This window comes from Dromaius novaehollandiae, chromosome 2 (assembly GCF_036370855.1).
Source record: "Dromaius novaehollandiae isolate bDroNov1 chromosome 2, bDroNov1.hap1, whole genome shotgun sequence".
Classification (NCBI taxonomy): Eukaryota; Metazoa; Chordata; class Aves; order Casuariiformes; family Dromaiidae; genus Dromaius; species Dromaius novaehollandiae.
The window spans coordinates 145,804,098-145,826,741 of record NC_088099.1 but is presented as its reverse complement, the minus strand read 5'-3'; the positions used below and the strand labels follow the sequence as shown (position 1 = coordinate 145,826,741).

General features: G+C 37.7%; 1 protein-coding gene and 1 long non-coding RNA gene across 3 annotated transcripts in view; both read left to right on the top strand.

The window, feature by feature from the left end:
• Positions 1-20,740, top strand: part of PTDSS1 (phosphatidylserine synthase 1) — a 33,055-nt gene extending 12,315 nt beyond the window's left edge. Inside the window, exons 5-13 of one of the 2 annotated variants that reach the window (XM_064507701.1) lie at positions 619-777; positions 3,979-4,130; positions 6,089-6,230; positions 7,077-7,189; positions 8,887-8,952; positions 14,059-14,158; positions 15,374-15,442; positions 15,980-16,049; positions 17,393-20,740. In XM_064507701.1, the coding sequence (XP_064363771.1) occupies positions 619-777; positions 3,979-4,130; positions 6,089-6,230; positions 7,077-7,189; positions 8,887-8,952; positions 14,059-14,158; positions 15,374-15,442; positions 15,980-16,049; positions 17,393-17,502 (981 nt within the window). In that variant the 3' untranslated portion in view covers positions 17,503-20,740. Of the gene's footprint in view, positions 1-618; positions 778-3,978; positions 4,131-6,088; positions 6,231-7,076; positions 7,190-8,886; positions 8,953-14,058; positions 14,159-15,373; positions 15,443-15,979; positions 16,050-17,389 lie in introns of both variants that reach the window. The other variant, XM_064507700.1, reaches the window with a different exon arrangement.
• LOC135327621 (uncharacterized) lies at positions 8,960-13,755 on the top strand. Its single transcript, XR_010388023.1, has 2 exons — positions 8,960-10,218; positions 13,253-13,755. It is a non-coding gene; the product is annotated as an uncharacterized LOC135327621 (long non-coding RNA).
• Positions 20,741-22,644: the final 1,904 nt, after the last annotated feature.

Genomic DNA, 22,644 nt, shown 5'->3' with positions numbered 1-22,644 from the left:
GTTGCAGGTTCATTTTGATTTTGACTTCAGCCATGTGACCAAACCTTCTGAATATGAATGTGATCTGGAAAGTTGCTTTGTTGAGAAAAATAAGACAAAAAGGGTGCTCAGATGAACAACACACATTTGTCCCAGGCAGACTGATGAGGATTAGCCACTGCTGAGTACATCTGACCACCAGACAGCATGAAAATGTGGAAAGGTGGCTATTTCATATCACAATGCCCCCCCCCCCCAAACACCTCCCTTTTTGCCCAAAAGGCAAAGAAGTATTGTCTAGAGTATTATTGTTTACTGTTTTTTTAATTATTGCTTTATTGCTCCTCCTGCCTCCCCTGTTCTTTGGTCACGTAAGTTACACATGCTCCTCCAGGTTCCAAGGTCTGTGCTATCTCCTTTCAAGTTAGAGCTGTATTATGATAACACATGATACTGCAGGTTTTCTTGGTCAGAAGGAAAAGGAAGGGCAGTAATATATATTTTAATATCTCTATAATTTCAGGCTTGTTGCACTGGTTAGAAAGAAGTTTCATTGTTCTAGTGTTTCTGAAGTTACCTGTTCATTGAAGGCTTTTTTCTTTTTCTTTTTTTTTTCTTGTTTGTTTTTGTCATTAACAGGAGTATGCTGTAAACTGCCATGTTATCACCTGGGAGAGAATCCTCAGCCACTTTGATATATTTGCTTTTGGGCATTTCTGGGGCTGGGCCATGAAGGCTTTGCTGATCCGCAGCTATGGGTTATGCTGGACTATTAGCATCACCTGGGAGCTCACTGAGGTAGACCACCCGCTTATCTCCAGTATATGAAAATGTATGAGACTTTACTTATTCTACGAGGAAGCGTGAAGATTACTGGAAAGATGACTTTATAGTTCTCAATACAAATATATATTTTAAGCCTGTAAATCAGATGCAGAGTAATTGGCGCAGTTGCATTAGTGAAGAGCAGCAAGTCAGGATTTAGATAAGTTCTGCAGATGATGGCTTACTAATACTTGAAGTAGGAGGAAAATCTAATTCAGTCCACTGGTGCCATCCATACTTTGTTTTTCTGTTGTGGGGCTCAATACTCTTGCTGTTTCAGATTCTAACTGGTATTCCCTGATTTAGCGCAGTCCTTTCCCTTTACCGCCTTGCAATACCTGTGATCTACTGCCTGCCTTCAAAACAACAGTATTTAAATATTTTGTAAAGTGGTAGTCACATGTGTGCTATACAGTGAAATGGAATGGGGGGATCCCTGAGGAAAACATGAGGACCCATGAGGAAGACATCTTGCAGTGTATTGTTTTGGGTCTTGAGGACTATATGCATAGCCATGTTTTTTTGTTCAATCATGCACAGCAAGCCCAGTTTATTCATGTGCACTGACACAAATATGTGGTTTTACTAGACCCAGATCTGAGCTAGTTCACACACAGTGTAGGTTTATCCCCTGCACCGTGGTTTGGAGGACCACTAACTTATTTTTGCTAAGACTTCTCCCAAGCACGCACTTAAGTCAGTTGACTGTTGGCACTTTAAAATCCTATTTCAGCTAAATAACTACGGATATTTATTTCGGTCTAGTCAGTTGACTTCACTCAGACTGCTGGTCTTTATTGCTAGATCTGTTGTTCATGCTATTCTACAATTGCACAGTTCAGACCAGAAAAAAAAATCCAATTTTTATCAATTTTTGGGACAGCATATTCTAACATGTCAGTTTCCAACTACTAAGTGTAGATGTAATCAGCTGAATTTAATCTTTAAAATCTCAGTTTTCTATAAAGTTTTCTGTCTTGAGGATGCTTGGCCCATCTGTCAAGGCATTTATAATTAAAAAATGTGGATAAAGATCTAATAGTCTAAAATTAAACTGCTGGGTTTGAAAATATTGGTGACACTTGCTCCTTTTCAAAACATGTTTTTATTCTGTGACATTCAAAGATACTTTCTTTTCCCAGGTCATTCTGAAATTGTTCAGTTAAAAATTGGTATTCCACAAGTATTTATCCATAAAGCACAGCAACTTTGCTGGTTGTTGTACTCATTTTTCCCTCTGGAGAACAAGTTTAAATTTGGGCATGTTTCACACACACTCTTATCATTCAGTCGATCATTGCACGACCATTGTCTTCAATTTGACACTGTGTGGATTGTCTCGTATTCCTTGTCGTTGAAAGGCAGATACCCAACATATTGTGCATTTTGGTAAAGGTTCAACATATAAAAGGCTTATCACTGCTCAGATGTATTTTTTAATGAATTAGTTGATTCAGGAGAGTCACTAGAAACCTAGAGAAGTTATCTGGGCAATTACACAGGGATTTAGCCATGCGTCTCCAATTAACGTTAATGGGTTTCAACTGACTCCTCATTCTGAAATGGGACACTTGACTCACATTCGGTACTATCAGATTAAAGTTGGGATGCAGGCAGACCTTGCTCTCTTATTTTGAGAACAGCCAGCATCTTAGAGATGGTCTGGTAAACACTTGTGCTCTGTTTTTTGCTGCCTTATTAGCTGTAACTTGTGATGTCTTTGTGGACTATTGTAGATTGAGATTCATAGCCTAATGCCCCTGTCACGTTAAATCTACTTAAAACCTTGAAAGGGAAACTGTTTGTAGCAGGATAACAGGCTACATATATAGCTTGGGTCCTGAAAAGAAATTCAAGTTTTCCTTTCTACAGGTTGAAATTTACATAGAATTGGTCAAGAAAAGTAAGCTGTTTTGATATACTTCTGCTTTTGCAAGGGTTTTTTTAAGGAAAAGATCACTGCCAGTGTCAATCACTGTAGTTTATTATAAATTGACTACGATTTACTCTTGCTTTATACCAAAAACATTCTTCTTGTTCCTTTCCCTGCATTTGAATTTTTTAGATATTATATTCATACATTTGTCAATGAAAAGATACTCTAAAACCCTGCTAGTAATCTTTCACAGACACACAGATCAAATTTTACTTCTATATACTCACATACATACACACACGTTAGATGACAAAATTGTAATGTGTTTAGTGGAGGTAAGAACATTATCTAGTTTGCTGTGCATTTTGTTAAGCAGCTCCTTGAGTATTTTGAAGGGGCTGCTTAACATACAGCCCTCTTTGTTTCTAGTACACAGCTTTTTTGATCTCTGGTTTGGCAATTGATGTGATTTTTTTTTTTTTTTTTTTCCTTGTGAAATAGAGAAGACAAGTATTTTCCTTTAAAGGAGAATGAAAGGAGCTGAATCCATTTCTGGAGTCTTAACTCTGGCCATCTGGGCAGTCATCCTCCTTCACTCTATCAAAAACATGAACTCACCACTTTGTAAATACTTTTAATTGATTTACTGATACCTCATGGTGGTTCTCAACTAAGGTGAAGATTAAGTTCAGAAAGGAACAGATTGCTTCAAAAAATAAATGATTTGTTTACTTCCCAGAGGAAATCTTTAAAGGGCTGAATATGTGAAGGTAGATCCAGATGGTGGAAACTTTTCAATATGATGTTGTTTTGCTTCTGGCCTGTTTTTCAGTATCTTCCTTTTAAAAGCACCTTCACAGTTAGTGCTTACCAGAGACCAAATAGGAAGGGAGAGTGGAGTATCCTCCTCTTAAGCCACTTTGGATCAAGGAGACCAGCAAAGCAAAGCTTGTATTGTCTGAAATGCTGATGACCTCTTAGTCTTTTTATAGTCACTAAATTCCTTTAAAATGGTGAATGGAAGAAAGAGTTTTGAAATGTATGTTAAATTAGAACAAGTCTTAAGTCTTGAATTCCAGGGTGCTTTAGTTTTGACAGTTGTTAAATGTGCATACATCCTACTTACCACATCTTGTTGCTGGTTTAGAAAAACAAGTTTCTTAAGACTAATTTGCAATATATGTCCATGAAGTATAACATTTACTGAAAAGCTCATTTTTTAAATGTGTTCTTAAAAAGTAACTTTATATGAATTCTGTGCTGTTCCTCACCCAAAATCTTTTTGCTGTATTCTGTAGCTCTTCTTCATGCATCTTCTGCCTAATTTCGCTGAATGCTGGTGGGATCAAGTCATTTTGGACATCTTGCTTTGTAACGGGGGTGGCATCTGGTTGGGCATGGTAGTTTGTCGTTTCTTGGAGATGAGGACCTATCACTGGGCAAGCTTCAAGTAGGTCTAAATTAAAGCTTGATAAGCATAATGTTTAATGTTAATATTAAATTCAGTTTCTTGGGAAATGGACCTTTTTCTCTGCATATGTAAAATGTATGTGTTGTAGAAATAGTGTGCAATCTGGTTGTGCTAATGATGCTGTATGTTTATTTTAAATGTTAAAATCCCATCTCACAGTGATGCTACTGGATAGCACATATTCCTAAATATGATTGTGTATATATAATTTTCCTTTGTAATCTAAGTTACAAGCATTGATGCCAAATGAAAGTACAAAGTAGTAAAGCTATTTGCATTTTCAATGAATTATTTTATACAAGTGAAACTTTTAAGTAGGCAGTGAAGCAATCTAATTTTAATTGTTGCCTCATTATACAACATTTTAAACTCTAGACTTGGGTTCAGCTTGATGGGACATTAGGGTGGCAATCTGCCAACACTAGCTGTCATTGCAAAAGAGGAATCAGACTGATTGTACCTATGTTGTGAAGTACCTTACCTCGTTGCCAGCTCTCTGAAATAAATGGAGCAATTGCAAAATACAGTACCATTTGTTACAGAAGGGCAACAGACTGTAGCCTAGTAAGTTTTCATTCCTAGCTCTTCAGGTTATGGTTTCTTCCATTGTTTTTTGCCCCTCTCCCTTGCCACCAGATGGTAAGCATTTTATCTGCACATTACCAGTGGCAAAGATGAAACAGGATCAAGGGCAATGAGTTGCCAAAGGATATGAAAAAGGAGCTCAAACCTTGACTTCCAGATTTGCACCTTGTACGAATTTCTGTGCTGCTTCCTCCCCTTACTTGCAAGTTTGCTTATTGCTCTGAGAACCATCCAGCCTTTAGTCTTAATTCAGTTTTCCCATATCTCAGTTCAGGAGTGATGTGCACTAGAAAGTTGATGCTCCTTCTGTTTTTATAGTTCTCTGAAAATTAAAAGAGATATGCTGTACTATCTATGGCAGGACTAGTCTTTCCTATCTCTGTGGGAGATTTTTTCCTTATGTTGTCTTTTAAAATTTGTGAATTCTTTGGCCCTTTAGTATAAAGAGGATCTGCACAGAGAGGGAAGCTTTTGCTTGTGCCCTTTTCTTGTCCTTTTTTTTTTCCTATTGAATAAATATGAATCTTAAAGATTAGAAGATGAGTGGGAGGCATCCCCCTAACCTTCCACTACTAAAATAAAATGAAAGACAAATATTAGAAGTCTCAAATCTGAATTTCCCTTTTTGCCCAGAATAGCCAGTGAAATAGCAGGCTGAAAACTGATTTCTACCCCTGCTAGGTCTCCTTTGGAGGAGAAAACTCTGAGTTTTCCTTAAAATTCCCTGTCCTTTGGCTGCTGTCACTCATCTCAATTAGTGTTACAGTGCTTGCTTTTGATAACATATCTGTCAGATGAAAAGCCATTCACATTCCCTTTCAGAGGGGAATTTAAAAGCCTTCTAGCTTATAACAGTGCTATCACATCTGTGCAAAAAGATTCAGGTGAATCTAATATCAGAATAGCAAGAGTTGGGAATGCTATAAAATCCGCATGTTCAAGCCTGTGGAGGCAGCCTGGTACACGCTTTATGAGTAACAGTTCCCTGAATCCTTTAGATAATTGGAACGGCAGCATCGACTTAGGAGTAAAAATATCCTTCAGATTCTCTAGGAGATTTGAAGAATTGCAGTCCTTGCTTTTTTCCTTCATGGAAAGAATGATAGATATGTTTTGCTTTTTGTTACTGACTCAAGATAGAGGAGGGTGTTCTTTCATAGCAGAATGCATCTTGATTAAAATACTTAATAGATTATGCTTCTTAACTCACTGTTGCCTGTTATACAGTTGGGTCTGTGAAGATCTTTGCTGTCCAGGGAAAAAGTGATTGTTCTGAAACCTCGGTAACATGGATATTGCTTTTTTCTCCCTTGCATCTTCCTTGTCTTCACCCAGCCATTCTCTTTTTCTAGGGACATTCACACAACCACAGGGAAAATCAAAAGAGCTGTATTACAGTTCACCCCAGCCAGCTGGACCTATGTTCGCTGGTTTGACCCAAAGTCTTCTTTTCAAAGAGTGGCTGGAGTCTACCTTTTCATGATCATCTGGCAGGTAGGAAATAAGTTCTGTGAAATCAAAGCTGCCATCAGCTCAGTTACTTATTGACAGTGTTTGGCTAGAAGATACTCTACTGCAATGTACGTCTGTCACTGAAATGCACAATTAAATGAGTTGATAATACAAAACTGGTCAGGGCATTGTTCACATGAGTTACGTGATAGTTCAGGGGTGTAATTACAGAATCTGTGGAAAAAACAAATGTTACAGATTACTATACTGGGCATCGGATTGTTCTTTGCAATTGATACAGTTTTTGAAACTGCTGGACAGGTTTTTCTTCCACTGACTGTTGGATGGATCACTGATACTCAGAATTCTGGCCTTGGTCCAGCGAGACTCCATAATACGTCCCAACTGCTTGTGTGCTTAGTCATGCAAATGCTGGAAGACTTCATTAAAAACAGGGTTTTTTTCAATTTGCTGGATTTAGTTTTTAAAAGGAGAAACAGAAGTGTTTGAATTTTATAGATATAATCTCTTCTGCTCCTTATCAAATTTGCCTCAGTCGTTCATATCTGATTTTGGATGTAAAAGTTTCGGATTAGTATCTGGATTCTTAATACGCTTCTGGAAATAGATCAAATACTTTTGTAGAGGTGTCTAGGGGAGAATTGTTTATTTTATCGGTATATTCCTTGCTTGTCCTGGAGTAGGAATTTTAGGCTCTTGAAATGCTCTGTCCAACCAGCAGAGCTGCAGTGGAGCATAGATGTCGTTAGGTAGTTACCACATTAATCTTAGCATGTTTTCTATAGTAGTTCCGTGAGAGTCATGTTAGTTGAACACAGGCATCTACAGCACAAAACATAATCTTATTAACTGACTTTTTCTTTTTAGCTGACTGAGTTGAACACATTCTTTTTGAAACATATCTTTGTGTTCCAAGCAAGCCACCCTTTAAGCTGGGGGAGAATTCTCTTCATAGGAATTATCACAGCACCCACTGTAAGGTAATTTTGTTTCCATGGTGTTTTTTCTTACATTTGGAGTACCTTGACTTCTAGGCGCCCGAGAACTGCATATAGTTTGTAAATAAGTACAGCACATTTCAAGAATTTTATGCTTTTGCTGCCATACCTGTAGTAAAATAACCATGACTTTTCAATAAAACTTTTTTTCTGCCCAGTATATTAATAAGATAAAATTTGTATAAAAATCTGTTTTTATAGGGATACAGAACCTGTCTGTTTAGTCATCTGTTTGTATAGTATCTGCCTGTGTTTTGAATTAACTGAATATATCATCCTTGAGGATTGCATGCGAAAGTATCTGTGTTCATGAATCAGATGCTCGTGAAAGTCCAGATGAGGGGAAAGTAGAGTTGTTGAGTTTTCTTACTTGAGCTCCTTATTTCTGCTTGTCTGTAGGAAATAGTAGTGTGTTATAAGAAAAGGTAGAACATTACCTTATTCTGAGTAGCAGAACAGCATATAATGTATGATGAGGACAGAAGGACCAGATGGACTGCTTAAGAAAGAAAGCTTGTCCTTGGCATTTATTAAAACAGCCAGTTGTCTTGTTCTTCCTTTTCCTTATGGTTGACTAAAGCTAAATTGTACTAAAGCGTGTGTTATATTTTTGCTGGTAAACTTCAGTACACAGTGAGTGGAAACATTAACATGCTTTTAGTCATGCACACTGTTAGCAGAGTCCTCTTAAATTTCTTTCCTATGATGTGGCTGAAGGTAGGCAGAATGAGTGCAATTCTGAAGTTAAAGAGCTAAGGAAATTCCCATTCAAGAGTAAAGTGACATTACCTTGGACGATGAAACAGCAGCCTTGTGTTGCTTTATTCCTAAAATTCAGCATCTTTTATAGCTGTTTAGTCTCTCAAGTTAAGGGTAGTGATTTCACACTGTTAGCTGAATCACCGTAAACATCCTAAAAGCTTCCATATGGACGAGCTTTTAAGTATTTTTATGATGCTTCACAACCTGTAGCCTCTGTCCTTAAACCGATGTTGTTTTGTTGGATTAATAACACCTGCCTTCCTCATATGTCAGTTGAAATTAGAGAGACAGAGGCTGAAAAAGGAACTTTGGTCTCACATCCTTGGGATTCCCCTAACTATACTCAAAACATTTTGGAGTGTAAAGAACAGACCACAGTGGTGTTCAGGCAGTTTCCAAAATAAGGCAGATATTCTTCTCTGGTCTTGAGAGGATAAGGTGTCAGTGGTTAGAGCACTTGCCCAGGATGTGGGAAACTCAGATTCAGTTTCTTCCAAGGTTCAAATCCATATATCTCAAGAAAATGCAGTTGTTAGATTAAGAGACAAACTGCAGAAGAAGTGAGGGATTCTCTAGTTCTTTCAAAGCTGTTGTACTTTCCCTAAAAATAATAAAGAGTCAGTGGAGAGATGGAAGGAAAATATGTAGCTTTGTTAGCCTGCTGATTTGGATACTTTCATACTTCTTGCTCTCAGGACTGTTTTCTGTATTGTTTCAAGCTATTCAATGCATGTGATAACCTGCCCTACTAAAACTGAAGTCATCTGGTAGACCTCCAGCATGATTGCATGTGATTTCGACCATCAGCATTTTATTTTCAGTATAGATCCATTTGTAACATAAACTAGTTTTCTAAATGTAAATATTTGAGGAACTTTCAACTTCATTAAAGAATTTTCTGGTGTTTTCCTTTGCAGGCAATACTATGCCTACCTCACAGATACACAGTGCAAGAGGGTGGGAACTCAGTGCTGGGTGTTTGGGTAAGTGTTCTTGTGTACAAACCTGAAGCTCTTGTGCACGTGTTAAGAATGTGTCCCATGCAGGAACAGGCTTTGCATGAATCCAGTCCCTGTCTAATGTTGCTTTTAATGTGAAGAATGGTACAGACAGATTTTTCTGTAAGTTCAGAGGAAAGGAAAATCCTAGATTTGAAGGTAGAATGTAGGAAGTAATGGTAGCAGTGAGGAGAAGAACAGGAGGAGAAACTAGAAACTGCTGAATAAAGCTAGGCTTCTTCAGAGGAGCATTGCCCTTGCTGCCCATATTCTCAGTCATGTGAGAAAGGAAAAGCTTTTGCAACTACCCCTTACCTGTTAGGTTATTGCTTACCTGACTATCAAGGTGGGCACTGCTGCTATTAGAGGACTCACAACAAAAGACAGTGAAACTAACTACAGTTAGGAACTATTTCTATTCTGTTCTCAAAGAGAAAACGAAAAGCACTACAAACAGTGGTTACTTTGGCTACAATCTCACCACGTCTCTCAGAGGAGACCTTTAAATGAAGAGACTGCAAGATTGCATCTGGTGAGAACTTCTTTGAATAAAACGTACTGTTCTCAAAACCAGAAGCTGTTGTAGCATGTTAAAGGCTTCTTGTAAATAAGCAATACAGTAGAGTCCATTTTGATTTATGGCTGGAAAGCTTACAAATGGGCAAACATAGAAGATGATAAATCAAATCTTAATAAACTGTGTGTGTGTGTGTATAAATATCCTATTCAAGAAGTTCATTTCTGAAAAGTATGATTTTAAATTAAAACAGCTATTTCATTTTGATTTTCAAGTTTAGTGTATTTCTCATCTCCAGAGTTGTCTGAACCATATTCATGTTTAACAGAAGAAGCGATTACTGTCTTAAATTAGAATAGCATTTCAATGAGCCATAAAATGCTCAAATCTAATTTAAAGATAGTGCTTTAGCAAATACTCTTTCAGCTTTACTGTTAGTCTGAGGGTTATCGCCATGTTTTAGGAGCAGTGCTGAGCAGGAAGGCTTATTTCCAGGTGCACCACACTACCTTAAACAGCACCCCTTTCTCAACAGTTAATTGAGATGAGCATGCTGCAATGTAATTCAAGGCATTTCTACTCTTGTTTTAAATGTGCCCTGGAGAACATGGCACATGTCTCCTTGGGTTTGGCTGGACTTAAATATTCACCTCTTTCACTGACATATCACCTTCCGGGATGGATCTATTACCGTCTTCAAGTTGTGATCATAACATCTAATGGACATACAGAAGGTAGTAACTCTTTGTTCTTGTTTAGTTTGGTGTTTAGTGGTTTTTAGTAGGAGTTAATAATATTTTCTGTAAGCCTAAATCTCCTTACTTAGGGAGGAACCTCCCCCCCCCCCCCCCCCCCCGCCCCAAGCCCGCTTTGAAAGAACCAGACGTGTGTAAAATGATTCGTAAAGAGAGACTGTAACATGCATAATCCTTAAAAATACACTGGCCCTCTTTAATGATCATTGCAGAGTAACCTGTCTTTCTGGGTTTGGTATGGATGGTGCTTTAGCACTGAAGATGACTAATTAATCACGCTGTTAATATGACTACTTAATGTACAATTAGAATCAAATAACCTTGGTCTGTGCATAAACATCTTACTAGTTATAGATCAGCTACATTAGTATTTTAGAGAATTGCACTGAAATGCAAACATTTTACTGAAGTCTGTTTTTAAATGATTAAGGGATTAAGATGTTTATATGAAAAAGGAATATTTCTCAACTATAGATGGTAATTTTAGAGTCTTATAAGAGACACTTTTTAAGTAATTTTATAATTTTGGAGGGAGAGTTTAAGTTCTGCCGTATCAAGAAAGATGAATTTTCTCTGTTTCATCCCAGAGAAAGAATGTAAAACTACTCTTTTGCAAGATGAAGGGAAATATGATGCAAGGCCTTTGCCTTCTGGCTATGAAAAATCGTTATGGGTTGCAGCAACCATCACCCTTGGTACAAAGCTCTCACTGAACACATTAATGTATTACATGTCGGTAAATAGATATTCAAATATCTTTTTATGGTGGCATAATTACAGCTGCAATAGATTATTGGTCTACAGTTTGATCTGATGGTGGGAAGTGAGCATGTAATAAGTAATTTCCTTGATACTGCTTGTTTCTGTAATCTGCCAGGAAAAAACAGAGCTAAACTAGGAGTTCCTGCTGTTTATTGGAAAAACAGCACTCTTTCAGTAATTTAGTTACCCTGAATAGTTAATTTATGAAGCTATTAAGAGCAAGTATATAGAATATTATTTCCCCAAACACCACTGATACAAAAAGTTACTCAAATCATGAAACACTTAAAGGCACACATTGCATTTGTAACAACCTAATCATGAGAATAATTAAAATCAAAGCATTGTTTTAATATTAAACTGTATACTCTGCAGCTTCAATATATACTGTAATGTAACTCTCAACAGATGGACAATAAATGACTTAAGGCATGAATATAGCCAGTGCAGCAGGTCTGCTAGAAACTGCGCTATTTTCATTAAGACGGAGCCTTTCAAAAAGGGTTGCCTGTAAGGATTTTAAAAGACTTTTTCTGTTGAGTAAAAACTTAATGTATTTAGTTTTCTGGCACAGAAATCTAAAGCAATGTGGAGGTTCCCACCAGCCTTCAGTAGAACAAAAACACCTTTCACTATTAGCATTCTTCTGTCTTGTGATTTACTGTTTCTTTAATTTTATATACCTCTCCTTTTGAACAATGAGAAGCCCAAGTGTTCTTGACAAAAAGAGTAGGAAGAATGTATAAATGTATCACAAACAACCATATAATTTTTTGAGTCACTCTGCTGGAAATAGCCTATTGTTTTGTTTATAGCTTCAAGTATATCCTATCCATGTATGTTTGTTTCCTGGTAGTGGTCTTTTTGTTCCTGTTGCTGTACTTTAGTTTAACTATTTGTTTTCCTCCTCAGTTAGATCAGTAAAAATAATATAAAACTAAGAAAGAAAAATAACCGGTGACCCTACAGAGTACTACAGCTGTCAAGTCTTTACTAATACGCATCTCAGTAACTTGAAGTATTGGTCAGTTAGGTATTACTTTCACAATTTTAAGGTGTATTTCTGTAGTTCCCTCTGGATCCTTTTGCACTGCTCTATCTTTGATTTGTGGTATGAAAGGGTTTTCACGTGGGAGAAGTCAGACAAGAAGCAATTGAAAGAATAATTTAAAATGTGTTCTGAAAAACTCCACAACACAGAAAGGTGGCTCTGCCTGCCAGCCTTGGTAATTTCAAGCTCTAACAAATATTAGAAGGTACTTCACCGTGACAGCATTTCACATACATAGATTTCTTTAAAATTTCCTGGTAGTGATAATTTTCTTGAATAAAAATCTTTAAAATTATTCTTCTGACTTCTTATTTGCAAGGAAATACAATGATATAATGTGTAGGACTTAATATGTTCAACTCTTCTTCAATAATCTTCTTTTAAGGAGATTCTGCTATTATGAATTTGTAGATCTGGAGATCTGTGTGGTCTAAGATAGTATTTCTCATCTAAGGTCTGTAGGGCTGTGCTGATTTACCTATCCTAATTTAAGATGTGCCCTATGGCTTTTGTCCTAGATAAACACACAGGAGACTGAGTTTCAGAAGTTGTCTTTAATTGCATATTGGGCCATCATCCTTGTAGTACTTCAGAGCCACCAAGGGAGCAGACTACCAGGGCAGTCAAGTAATTCCCGTTCTCTGCTCAGTGAGGACAAGGTTTGCTTACCAGATTGGAAGTGGGCACTTTTGAGAGTTGGCTGGTCCTCCGTTTGGCCCCACTGAGCATGCTGCAGTTCATATTAAATAGCACAAAAATAGCTGCAATGTATTACTTGCTTCAGGACCATCTCTACCATACTAGTGGTTGTCATGCATACATTTTTTATCCCTCTTTCACTGAGGGAGCTGAGGCTTGTCTGCCAAGCAGTAGAGCTACTTTTGGCAGCTCCCTGGATGTGGAGGGTGCTTGTAGGGAATGTGTCCGCCAGCGTCTAGCTGGGGAGATCGGGAAACTTGCCCTGGTGCTAAGTGCAAGTGCATACATTTGGGGAGGAGTGTACATGTGTGTGTTCATGTACAACCTCAAAGTCAGTTAAGTTCAAGTTAAGTAGTTTTCTTTATGATTTGCTTCAGCTTGAGAAGAGTCAGTGTTCTACAGTTTTGCTGCACCAGTGAGTAATATCGTACTAGCGTTTATGTTAAAAAGATGTAGTTTTATATCCAGGACCTATACAAACTGAATATATGCTCATGGCAGGAGGTGGAAGCTTTGGATTCGTAACCCCTCATTCCACATGAAAGTGTGGACATGTTTCTCCATATCTTTGAGCCTGAAAAAATGTAAGTATCTGGTGGTATCAGAGATATCTCTCTGATACCACCAGTTATATTTATCTGGTGATATCAAAGAGCTGGAGATGCTTGTTTTGATTCTTATAATGCCAGATAGGAAAGTAAATACTGCAATTTTTCCTATCAAATTTCTCCACAAATCCTCTGTTCTTGTAGTGTCAGGCTGGGTTTTACATGTAAACCAGATCACATGTGTGGGATTTCAGAGATTTGGAATGCCATTTCACATTAACTTTGTTTCTGAATTCCATCTAAAACAACCAGAGGAGCTACCATCTAAAGGCCTATGTAAACTCGCAGTAAATAAAATTGGTTATGTCTGTCAGAGAAATTTTCAAATTGCAGTTTCTTAGTTGACCCAACAGGGAGTCTCTTGGTTGCTCAGCATGGAAATGAGACTTAAATCTTGTGCAGGCTGAAGCACAGTAGTAGGTGAAAACAGAAACCCTTTGCTGTTGTGCGTGTGCTCCTGCTTGTTCTCTGGACAAGCAGAGACTCATAGAATTGTGGACTGCCAGTCGATCACTTTTTGTATGCTGTTTTTGCTGAAGTGTAAAAAGAAGAATAAATTTCCCAAAGAATTTCACTTAATGCTTCCTTAGAAAGTAGCGCTTGTTTAGAGCTGACAGTATGGAATTTGGCTTGTGCATGTGTGTTACATCCCTAGTGTTTATAACCTTTCTCTTTTTCCTCTCCTTCCTTTACCTACAGGGTTATTGCTTTCCTTGAAGCTATTGTGTGCATAAAGTTTGGACAAGATCTTTTTTCCAAAACACAAATACTGTATGTTGTGTTTTGGCTTCTTTGTGTGGTGAGTGAGATTTTTCATGTGAAACATAAAGCAGAGCAAAAGTGTTGAAAGATTCTCAGTAACTTCCTCTATGGAATGACGACAGCAGGGGACCATTGTGGGGGAACGCTGGTAAAGATGCACATCCTGGAAAAAGCAAATGTGAGATCATTTAGAACATACTTTGAAGTGTCTAGAATAACTTTCTTTTCTCATGTCTTTACATAGCTGAATATACTGGTGCTTTGGAAGGTAGCAATGAAACAAATGCCAGTTACAGAGCTTTTTATCTTTATGAGAGAAAATACCAGTTCAACTGAGGATAACTTTGGAGATGCTTCCAATAACTCCTGTTCCTTTCCAGGAGGTGCTAATGAGTAGCACTAATAAGTAATGTGTGTTGTCTCACACTAACGTCTTAAAACTGCATAAACAACCTTGTTTTATCAGGCAAATCATTCTTGCTCAGCCTGCAGCTTTCTGTACTTCAGTGTGATTACTGCAAATGCAGCATGAAATGCCTATTTCATTACAGTAAATGTATGTTTGTTTTGCCAGACCTGTAACTCTGATGCCAAACACATTTTTAATGGTCAGTGAAAAATAAGGCCTTTATAATGGGTTGACAAATAAATATTTCTCCCTTCTAGCTAGGAAGGCGGTTTGAACAGGTGATAGGCAGTCAGAATTTATTGTTCCATTACTTAGCGTTATGATTTTCTTCCTAAAACTTCAGAGGAGAAAAAGTATTGAATTGCTTCTCAGGTCAGAGCCCCACAAAACCAAATATGTACTCCAGCCTGAAGCATGGGGCAGGGGGAAGGAGAAATGTGTGGGTTTTTTTGTTTTTTGTTTTTTTGTTTTTTTGTTTTTTTCTCTCACAGCCTGATGTTCCTGATAACATACCTGCTTACGAAGCGCCTTTGTAGGATGACTGGTGCAGTGGACTGGGCGGGGTGGGGGGGAATCATACTGACAGTGGATCCTGTATGTACCTGAGTGGTTTGCATGTATGCTGACACTCCTGTTGAAAATTGGTCTGCATGTCCCAAGGTGGCACCATGTATACACACTCTGAACTTGGAATGCAGGTCATTTTCATTCTGATAAAGGTGCAGACAGAAACAGAGCATGAAAGTCTCTGAATGCTGAATCTTCAGGGACTCAAATGACCTTGAGCCAGCAAAGAATTTGTAAAAGGTTTTACAGACTTTATTTTCCTTCTCTTTTGTTTAGGCCTTTACAACTTTCCTGTGTTTATATGGTATGGTTTGGTACGCGGAATACTATGGCCACCGAGAAAAGGTACTTTATTAGGAAGCCTGTTTTCACTTTATATGGGAGTTAAACTACAAAGCTTCTGCATGTTCAAATTCTTTACCAAAGTTAACGTACATGGGGAGAGGGGGATGGTCCAGAGTCCAATTGAAGTCAGTAGAGAGAACTCTTGAATTCAGCAGACATTGGACAGATCCCAAATTACACTGTGGCTTCTAAAGAATGCTGTCCTCTTAGTTATTCAAAATGGGGCTGTAATTTTAGCAAAGCATTCAGGGATGAATAGTTAGCTAATGTCCCCATTGTATAGGTGGAACGCTGGAAGAATATTAAAAATGCTTGGTTACACAACAGATCACATGGCAAATTATGTGTTCTTGTTGTATCATCAATGTTATACCTCTTCACCAGGAAGGAAAGAGACTTAAGTACTGGCTGAGCATTTTGTTAGGACTTCTGCCATGATTTAAATATACAAGTCTAATAGCAAACTATCTGGACAGGAGAAGTGCTGATCACAAGAACCAGCGTCCTAATGATATGTGTCCCTCTTGGTTTTTGCAGACTTTGTCAGAAAGTGAAGACAGTCCATACAGCCCAGATGCTTCCTGGCTTCATTCTAAATTCTGTAGAGGTATTGGCACCCTTATATGTACGTTCTCAAAGTGGTAATACTGGAATTAAGGGTCAGCATTAGGAAATGAGGCTTGAGAAACTTACCTTGGAGACAGTTTGTTTTACCAGAAATCCCTGCAGCAGCTATACAGATGAATCATCTATAAAGCTTATCTGTTTTTACTGCCTTTTTTTCTTCCGACTCTTCAAAATGTATTTATTTTTTAATGAAGGAACTTCATTTTCTGCTGCTATTCCAGACCATTCTTGCAGAGTGAGGGGATTATGCATTTCATAACTGTTCTGAACAGGTTTTCTCCCTGAATATTGTGTATTTGATTTTAAGTAAACATTTGAATGTGAAGCGTGCTTTTATTCCTGCCTATCAAGGAGCAGTCAAGACTGTGCCCTGGAACTTATGTTCTTACTGACACTTATCTAGCCAGCACAGTGCTGATGATCATAAACAGCTTCCTCTGTCCTAAGCAAAGGCAGCCCACTTCTCTGACTGCTTTTCCCTACACTGGAGGTTGGTTTAGTTACTTGTCTCCTCCTTTACCTCTTCGGTGTGGACTTGCCTAGTGGAAGAAAACAAGAAACTACCTCTGTCAGAGTTTATGCTCCAGGTGTATTTGTATTGTTTAAAAGTATTTCCAGTTTACTATATGCTTGAAAAGCATCTACACAGCAGAATTCTTTATATTACATATGTGAATTTTCTAGATGCTGATGTTAATTTATTCTCAGTTTAGTAAGTTAGTAGATTTTTATACTTTGGAGAAAATATGCTTTCATTCAAAATATATTTTTTTTCCTATTTGATATGCCAGGTAAATCTGGCCAGGGAACTCTGTTCTGTGATTTTTATCTACTACCTCATTAGTTGCAAACTTCAGTTTCTTTCATGTTTTGCTCTTGAGCACTTGTTTCATCCCCCGTTTTCTCAGAATTAAATGTGGGATATGATATGAAAAATTGAAAACAAGAAATGTACTCCTAGAAACTCTAGCATTTCTGTGACCTCACTTTCACAGTTCTTAATTTCTGATAGTAGTACCTGCCAGTAATAAGTTTGGAGATTTATATTATTGATGTCACTTAAAACAGAGGATGTTTCCCCATTATATTCTGCTCCAGCAAACTTATAATATTTTCTGGAGAAAAAAGAATTTTACAGAAGTCTTAAGAATTGCCTTTTTTTAGTTAGACCACTAGATGGAGTACAAGTATCAACCAGTTCATATTAGCCTGAGATAATTCCTACTCTAAAGGTTGTAGCTCAAGAGAACCTTACTGTCTTTAAATCAAGAGCTTGGGAATGACAAATATATGTAAGTCAAAAAACTATTTATTTCTCAGCAGGTGCTGACAATAGTCCACCAAAACATTCAGTCAATAATGAAAGCCATTCATCTAGAAGGAGGAATCGTCACTCCAAATCAAAAGTAACCAATGGAATTGGTAAGAAATAAGAACAGTCTCTGAAGATGCCCTGCAGTGTGACTAGAGATGACAGAGGAAATTGGACCTGACTCTGATTTTAAATTTAAAATTTAGAAAAGGAGCTGTTGAAGAAAGCAACCAGGTTTTCAGCACTGAACAGGGCCTAGTGTCTTTCAAGGTGGAGCCACCAGTGTATTGCAAATCATTGCCTGCTGTCATGTGCCGTTCACTGAATTAGATTTAATTTCTTCAGCATGTGGCACCAAAAGCTAATGAAGAGTATGCTGGAAAGAAAAAAATAGTTTTGTTATAGCAGGTACACACTGTTTTATGTTCAGGTGTTGCAAGGGAGTTTTTAATATCTTAGTTGAGGACATAAACACGAAGGTTAGTAAACTGATAAGCAGTTGGCATGGTTGGTTGGATATTTTTATTTTACTGTGTTTTTGTTTAGTTGTTATCTAGAAAAGTATGCAATCGTTTGACTAAAAGCACCTCTGCCCTTCTTTCTCAGTGTGACAACTAAACTTTTCCATTCAACAGTTAGTAAGTACATAAAAATTCCATTCTTGTATCCAGCTGTGTACTTTTATTTAAAGGTTCTTTCAACCTGGTGACGGGGTTTTACCAGGTAAGAAATGGGTCCACGTTTCTTGTGAAGGATGCGGATTGATCTTCAAATATGGTTCTTTTGTTCTGTATTTTCCTTCTGCTTGATTGTTACACATTCTATTTCTTTAAGCTTTAAAAAAAAAAAACTGTGTGAAAACCTGTTGGAAAGTAGAGGGCTGTACCTCCTGCCCTCAGGGAGAGATGTCGTGTCATTTAGTAGGTTTTTCTTTTTTATTGAGGTATGTTTTGCATCGTGAAGTGCAAGTTGCCAGATATGTCATTCTTTCAGCTGCATTGCATTTTGTACAAAGTTCCTCTTCATTCTCCTTTGATTTGCCTCTGCCTCAGCTGGAACAAAGAAATCCCAGTGCCTTTGATTTTTAGAAACTGCTTTGAAGGCTCTGATACCCTACTAAGCCTGATGAGGAGCAGTTTTTCACTGAATTTAAGTTGCTTACTACTCCTAGAAACAAATTTGTGAAGGCATGTTGTAGTGTTCGATGTCTAAGAGATAGCATGATACTACTGTGATATACCACGTTGTTTTGGTATTTCTTGACGTGCTATCAGATAACCAACAGCAAAGTGACTCCCTTGTCTAGATTTTTCTGGAAACATGCTAGTGCTGACTTCTAGCAAAGTGGATAATTCTCCAGCAGTGAATGTAGTGATTAAGTCAGAGGCAAATATGCAAGAGCAATCAGTTTTTGTATTAAGTTATCAAAACACTTTTGTGCCAACTAGATTTTTGGGATTCATGGGGTTCAGAGAGGTGGGTAGGTTAAGCATGGATAAATAATATCCATTAGCCACTTGTTTTCATAATAAACTGGGATTTCCTTTTTCTATGAACAATGTTACTGTGATTTGCCATAGAGTATGTACTAAAAAATACTGCAGCAGAGACTTTATACAAGTGTATGATACTGTAAATAGAAAAATGTAGCCCATGTGATCCATAAAATTTGTATGTGCCACAGATTATCAACATTTTCAATGCACTTACTGTGTTGCTACTGAACTCCTCAGAGGCCCTATGTTTCCCATCCCCCCTTTCAATCAAACACAACGTGTACAACTTCAGAACTAACATAGTGGAAGCTGCTATATCATTGTTGCTAAAGTGACATTAAATGTTACATGAGAAAAATGATAGAAACATTTTCAGACTTTCCTACAAATATTCTGCTTTCATTCATATTAGCAATTCCTTTGTATTGTCTTTATTTGTGGTGCACTATGTATTGATGAATGTATTTGTAGCTTTCTTTGGATATTCAGACTTGTTAATTTTTTGTTGTTTTGGTTAATACCTCAGTCTGTATAGGGCTGAAGAACAGCATTGTAAATTTTCTATTGATTCAATACCAAAGCAAGAGGTTGGAAAATTAAAGGTTTAGATATTTTAAGTACTGTTGTTTTTAAAGGTGAGAGCCTGTTTTGTACTGCAAAGTGTATATGCATCAATTGTGTATACAAAGCTCACTTGTGCAAGCAGGTGCTGAAGTGCAATGTCTCCTTGCCAGTGTATGGTGGGAACAAGCACACATTTTGTAAATGCAGAACTAGTGCTCGCACTGCCAAATCGCACCCTAAAAATATTAAAAAGGCAAATATGAAGTGTCATCTTGTTGGAAGTTGACTTCTTAGACAACTACAACAGCACAGACCTTGAAGAAATGTTGTTTGACAACACCTTTTAAATATTTCCCATGATGTATTTTTACTTTTTTTTTTTTCTTACTACTTTTTAAGGAGGGAGGGCTAGGGAGAGGGGAGACTAAGTAAATTTGTCAAGTGCTTCTTGTCCTCTGTCAGCAGTTCTGGTTGGAATTCACATGTGTTCTCACAAGTCCTCTGCTGACTGAGAACTGCATTTTCTGCCCCATCTTCTTTGGAAGTGAACTTTGCACAGGCAGACGTGGGAAAGGTGCTTTTGATCACTGCTGTAAATCTAAAGTGATCCCAAGTTTATCATTTACTGCACTATTGCTGAATTTTGTATGTGCGTAGCACCTGAAATGACAAATCACTGAGCTGTTTAGTAACTAGCATCCATGTATGAATTCTGCTGCTTGAACAGTATTTTGTAATAGTCACAGATGCACTGTTCTCTTTTTAACTACCTGTTCTATCGCATTCTCTTATTCTTACTTTCCTGCCTCTAATGTTCTTTTTTTCTGTCTCTGTCCTCTAGTGATCTCCCCCTCTGCTATTGAGAGATCTGAATTTGCCCTCCAGAGGCTGTCCAGCAATAACGTCAGTCATTGAAGGGAGGCTAATTCAGGGCAGCATGGCATAAGCAGAGGGTAGTGGCAAGAACTTTAAGTTGTGGATTAAGTAGAGATGGAAAGTTTTAAGATGCAGGGATAAAGAGCTAGCCATGAGTACTGGATTCCAGTATTAAAGTTACTGTATGGATCATATACAGTATCTAATCAAATATTTGGAGTGTGATTTCAACTAGTGCTTTTGTTACTCTTTTGTGAAGATAGTCATTTGATGTTCCAACAGTTAAAACCTTGCTTTTTACCATGTTATCACAAGAGGACACAGGTGTAACTATGTATTTAATAGTTTTGAATAGAGTTGCTCTGTATTGATTGCAAAGTATTGTATTTTGCAGTAACTCAGTAAATCAGCCCATGTCACCGGTATGTGTGTTTGTCTGTACCTGCAAGGCATAGGAAATGATTACATACTTACCCTTAGAAGCTATTACATTTTATTCTGTCTATTGCTCACTGACTAATTCAGCAGTTCCTTACCAATGTATAGTGCACACTGAGGTTTTGCTGTAACTTATTATTTTTGGAGCAGCAGATCTGAAAATCTGAACAGTAATAATATGCCCTCTGCTTCTTTTCAGGATTCTAGTATACAGGATAACTCTGCCTTAAACTTAGTTATTCATTTTTAGATTTTACTGTTGAATGGGAGAATTGAGTTGCAAGATGGTCTCATGACAGATGCTCAAGGAGAAATGAGACTTCCTATAGAAGAATAGTAAAACAGGTTTTTAGCAAGTAACTAACTTTATCAGGTCAAGCTTTACTTACCACCAGTTCTACCTGTCCCCAGTTCTTTTTGGAGAAAAGACCCCCATCTCTTTTCACACTTCTCAGCACACTCAGGTCCACAAAGGCTTATCAGTGAAAGCATGAAGGTAGTTAGGTGGTTTTCGGTCTTAAACTAGCTCTTCACATTTTATATGGTAAATCAAGGTAATAGTTGGCCTAGCCTTGGGAATTCAATGCATAAACTACCAAAATGTCACTGGGGATGCAGTTTGAATTTGGAAGAAGAACCAATACTTGGGGTTTTTTTCCATTTCTCTGGAGGATTCTAAACCTTGACAATGTGCAGTTTACTGTGCATCCACAGAGCATCTTGAAAAACAGATGCTGTTCTTCTGCAGTGATGGCAGTCTTCTGCAGTGTTGTTTTTCACCTGTATAGGTGTCCAAAGGACTTGGAGGACTGATTTGGGATCAAATTTTATTTCCAGCTCCTTCCTAAGCCTGTATTTGGATTATATCTTAATGTTTCCACCATCTCTCAAAAAGAGACCAGGATTGGTCTCATGGTTGGGTATTTCTTGTCTCACATGGGAGCAATCCTGCTGCCCTCCACAGTCTTAATTACATTCTGGTAAGACCAAGTGAAGCTTTGCTTCAATTCAGGGAAAAAAAAAGAAAGTAAGTCTGGGAAAGAATGTAAACTGTAAACACTGAATTCCTATTATCAGCAAAAATGTAACTGCCAGACTATACTAAGCATACACATGGGTTTAATTTTCATAGTTTTCATGGGTCTCGGCTTGCAGATGAACATGAAATAACTAGATTGCTTATTTAATGTTTTTTTGTAGTAGGGGAATTTACAGCAGCAGCATTCCTATGGACCTGATCCAAAGCATGTTCTGCAGCTATTGTACTCTCAGTTCAATATTTCAGTGGTTCTTGCTTGAAAAAATGCATAAAATATTTGTGTGTATGTATGTGTTTGTGTACATATATATCTACCAAATTAACTTTCTCATCAAAATGCTCAGTGTCTGATTGAGTGTTGTCTCTCTGTGACAATGACTACTGTGCGTGTGAACGTTTGCAAGCATGCAAGTGTGTATGTACGTGCACAATGTCCAGGGCAACAGGCATTGATCTTGGTTGTAGCCTCTAGGTGATGCTATAACACAAACACAAAACGTGACCTGGATTTTCAAATGGTACTTCTAATTTGGGGCTAGCTTTAGCCAACCTGGCTTGATTTTAAAGGCTTTATAACTCCTGTTGACTTTAATTACATGTGCCATACACACAGTCCTGCAAAGCGCCCATGTTGTCAAACTTGCTGCAGAACAACCAAAGGAAAATAAAATCAAATGAGTAGCTTTGAGGAGGCTTTTAATTAAAATGTTAAATGATAGCTCTAGTCTTTGGAAAGTAAGAGCAAAACTTCTATTTTGGTTTCTACCAAGCACACACACTACCAATTTGTTGTCAAAGTACTTTCCCATGTTAGAAGGAAGCACGAATCTGTCCAGAAGCTCTTCAGGAG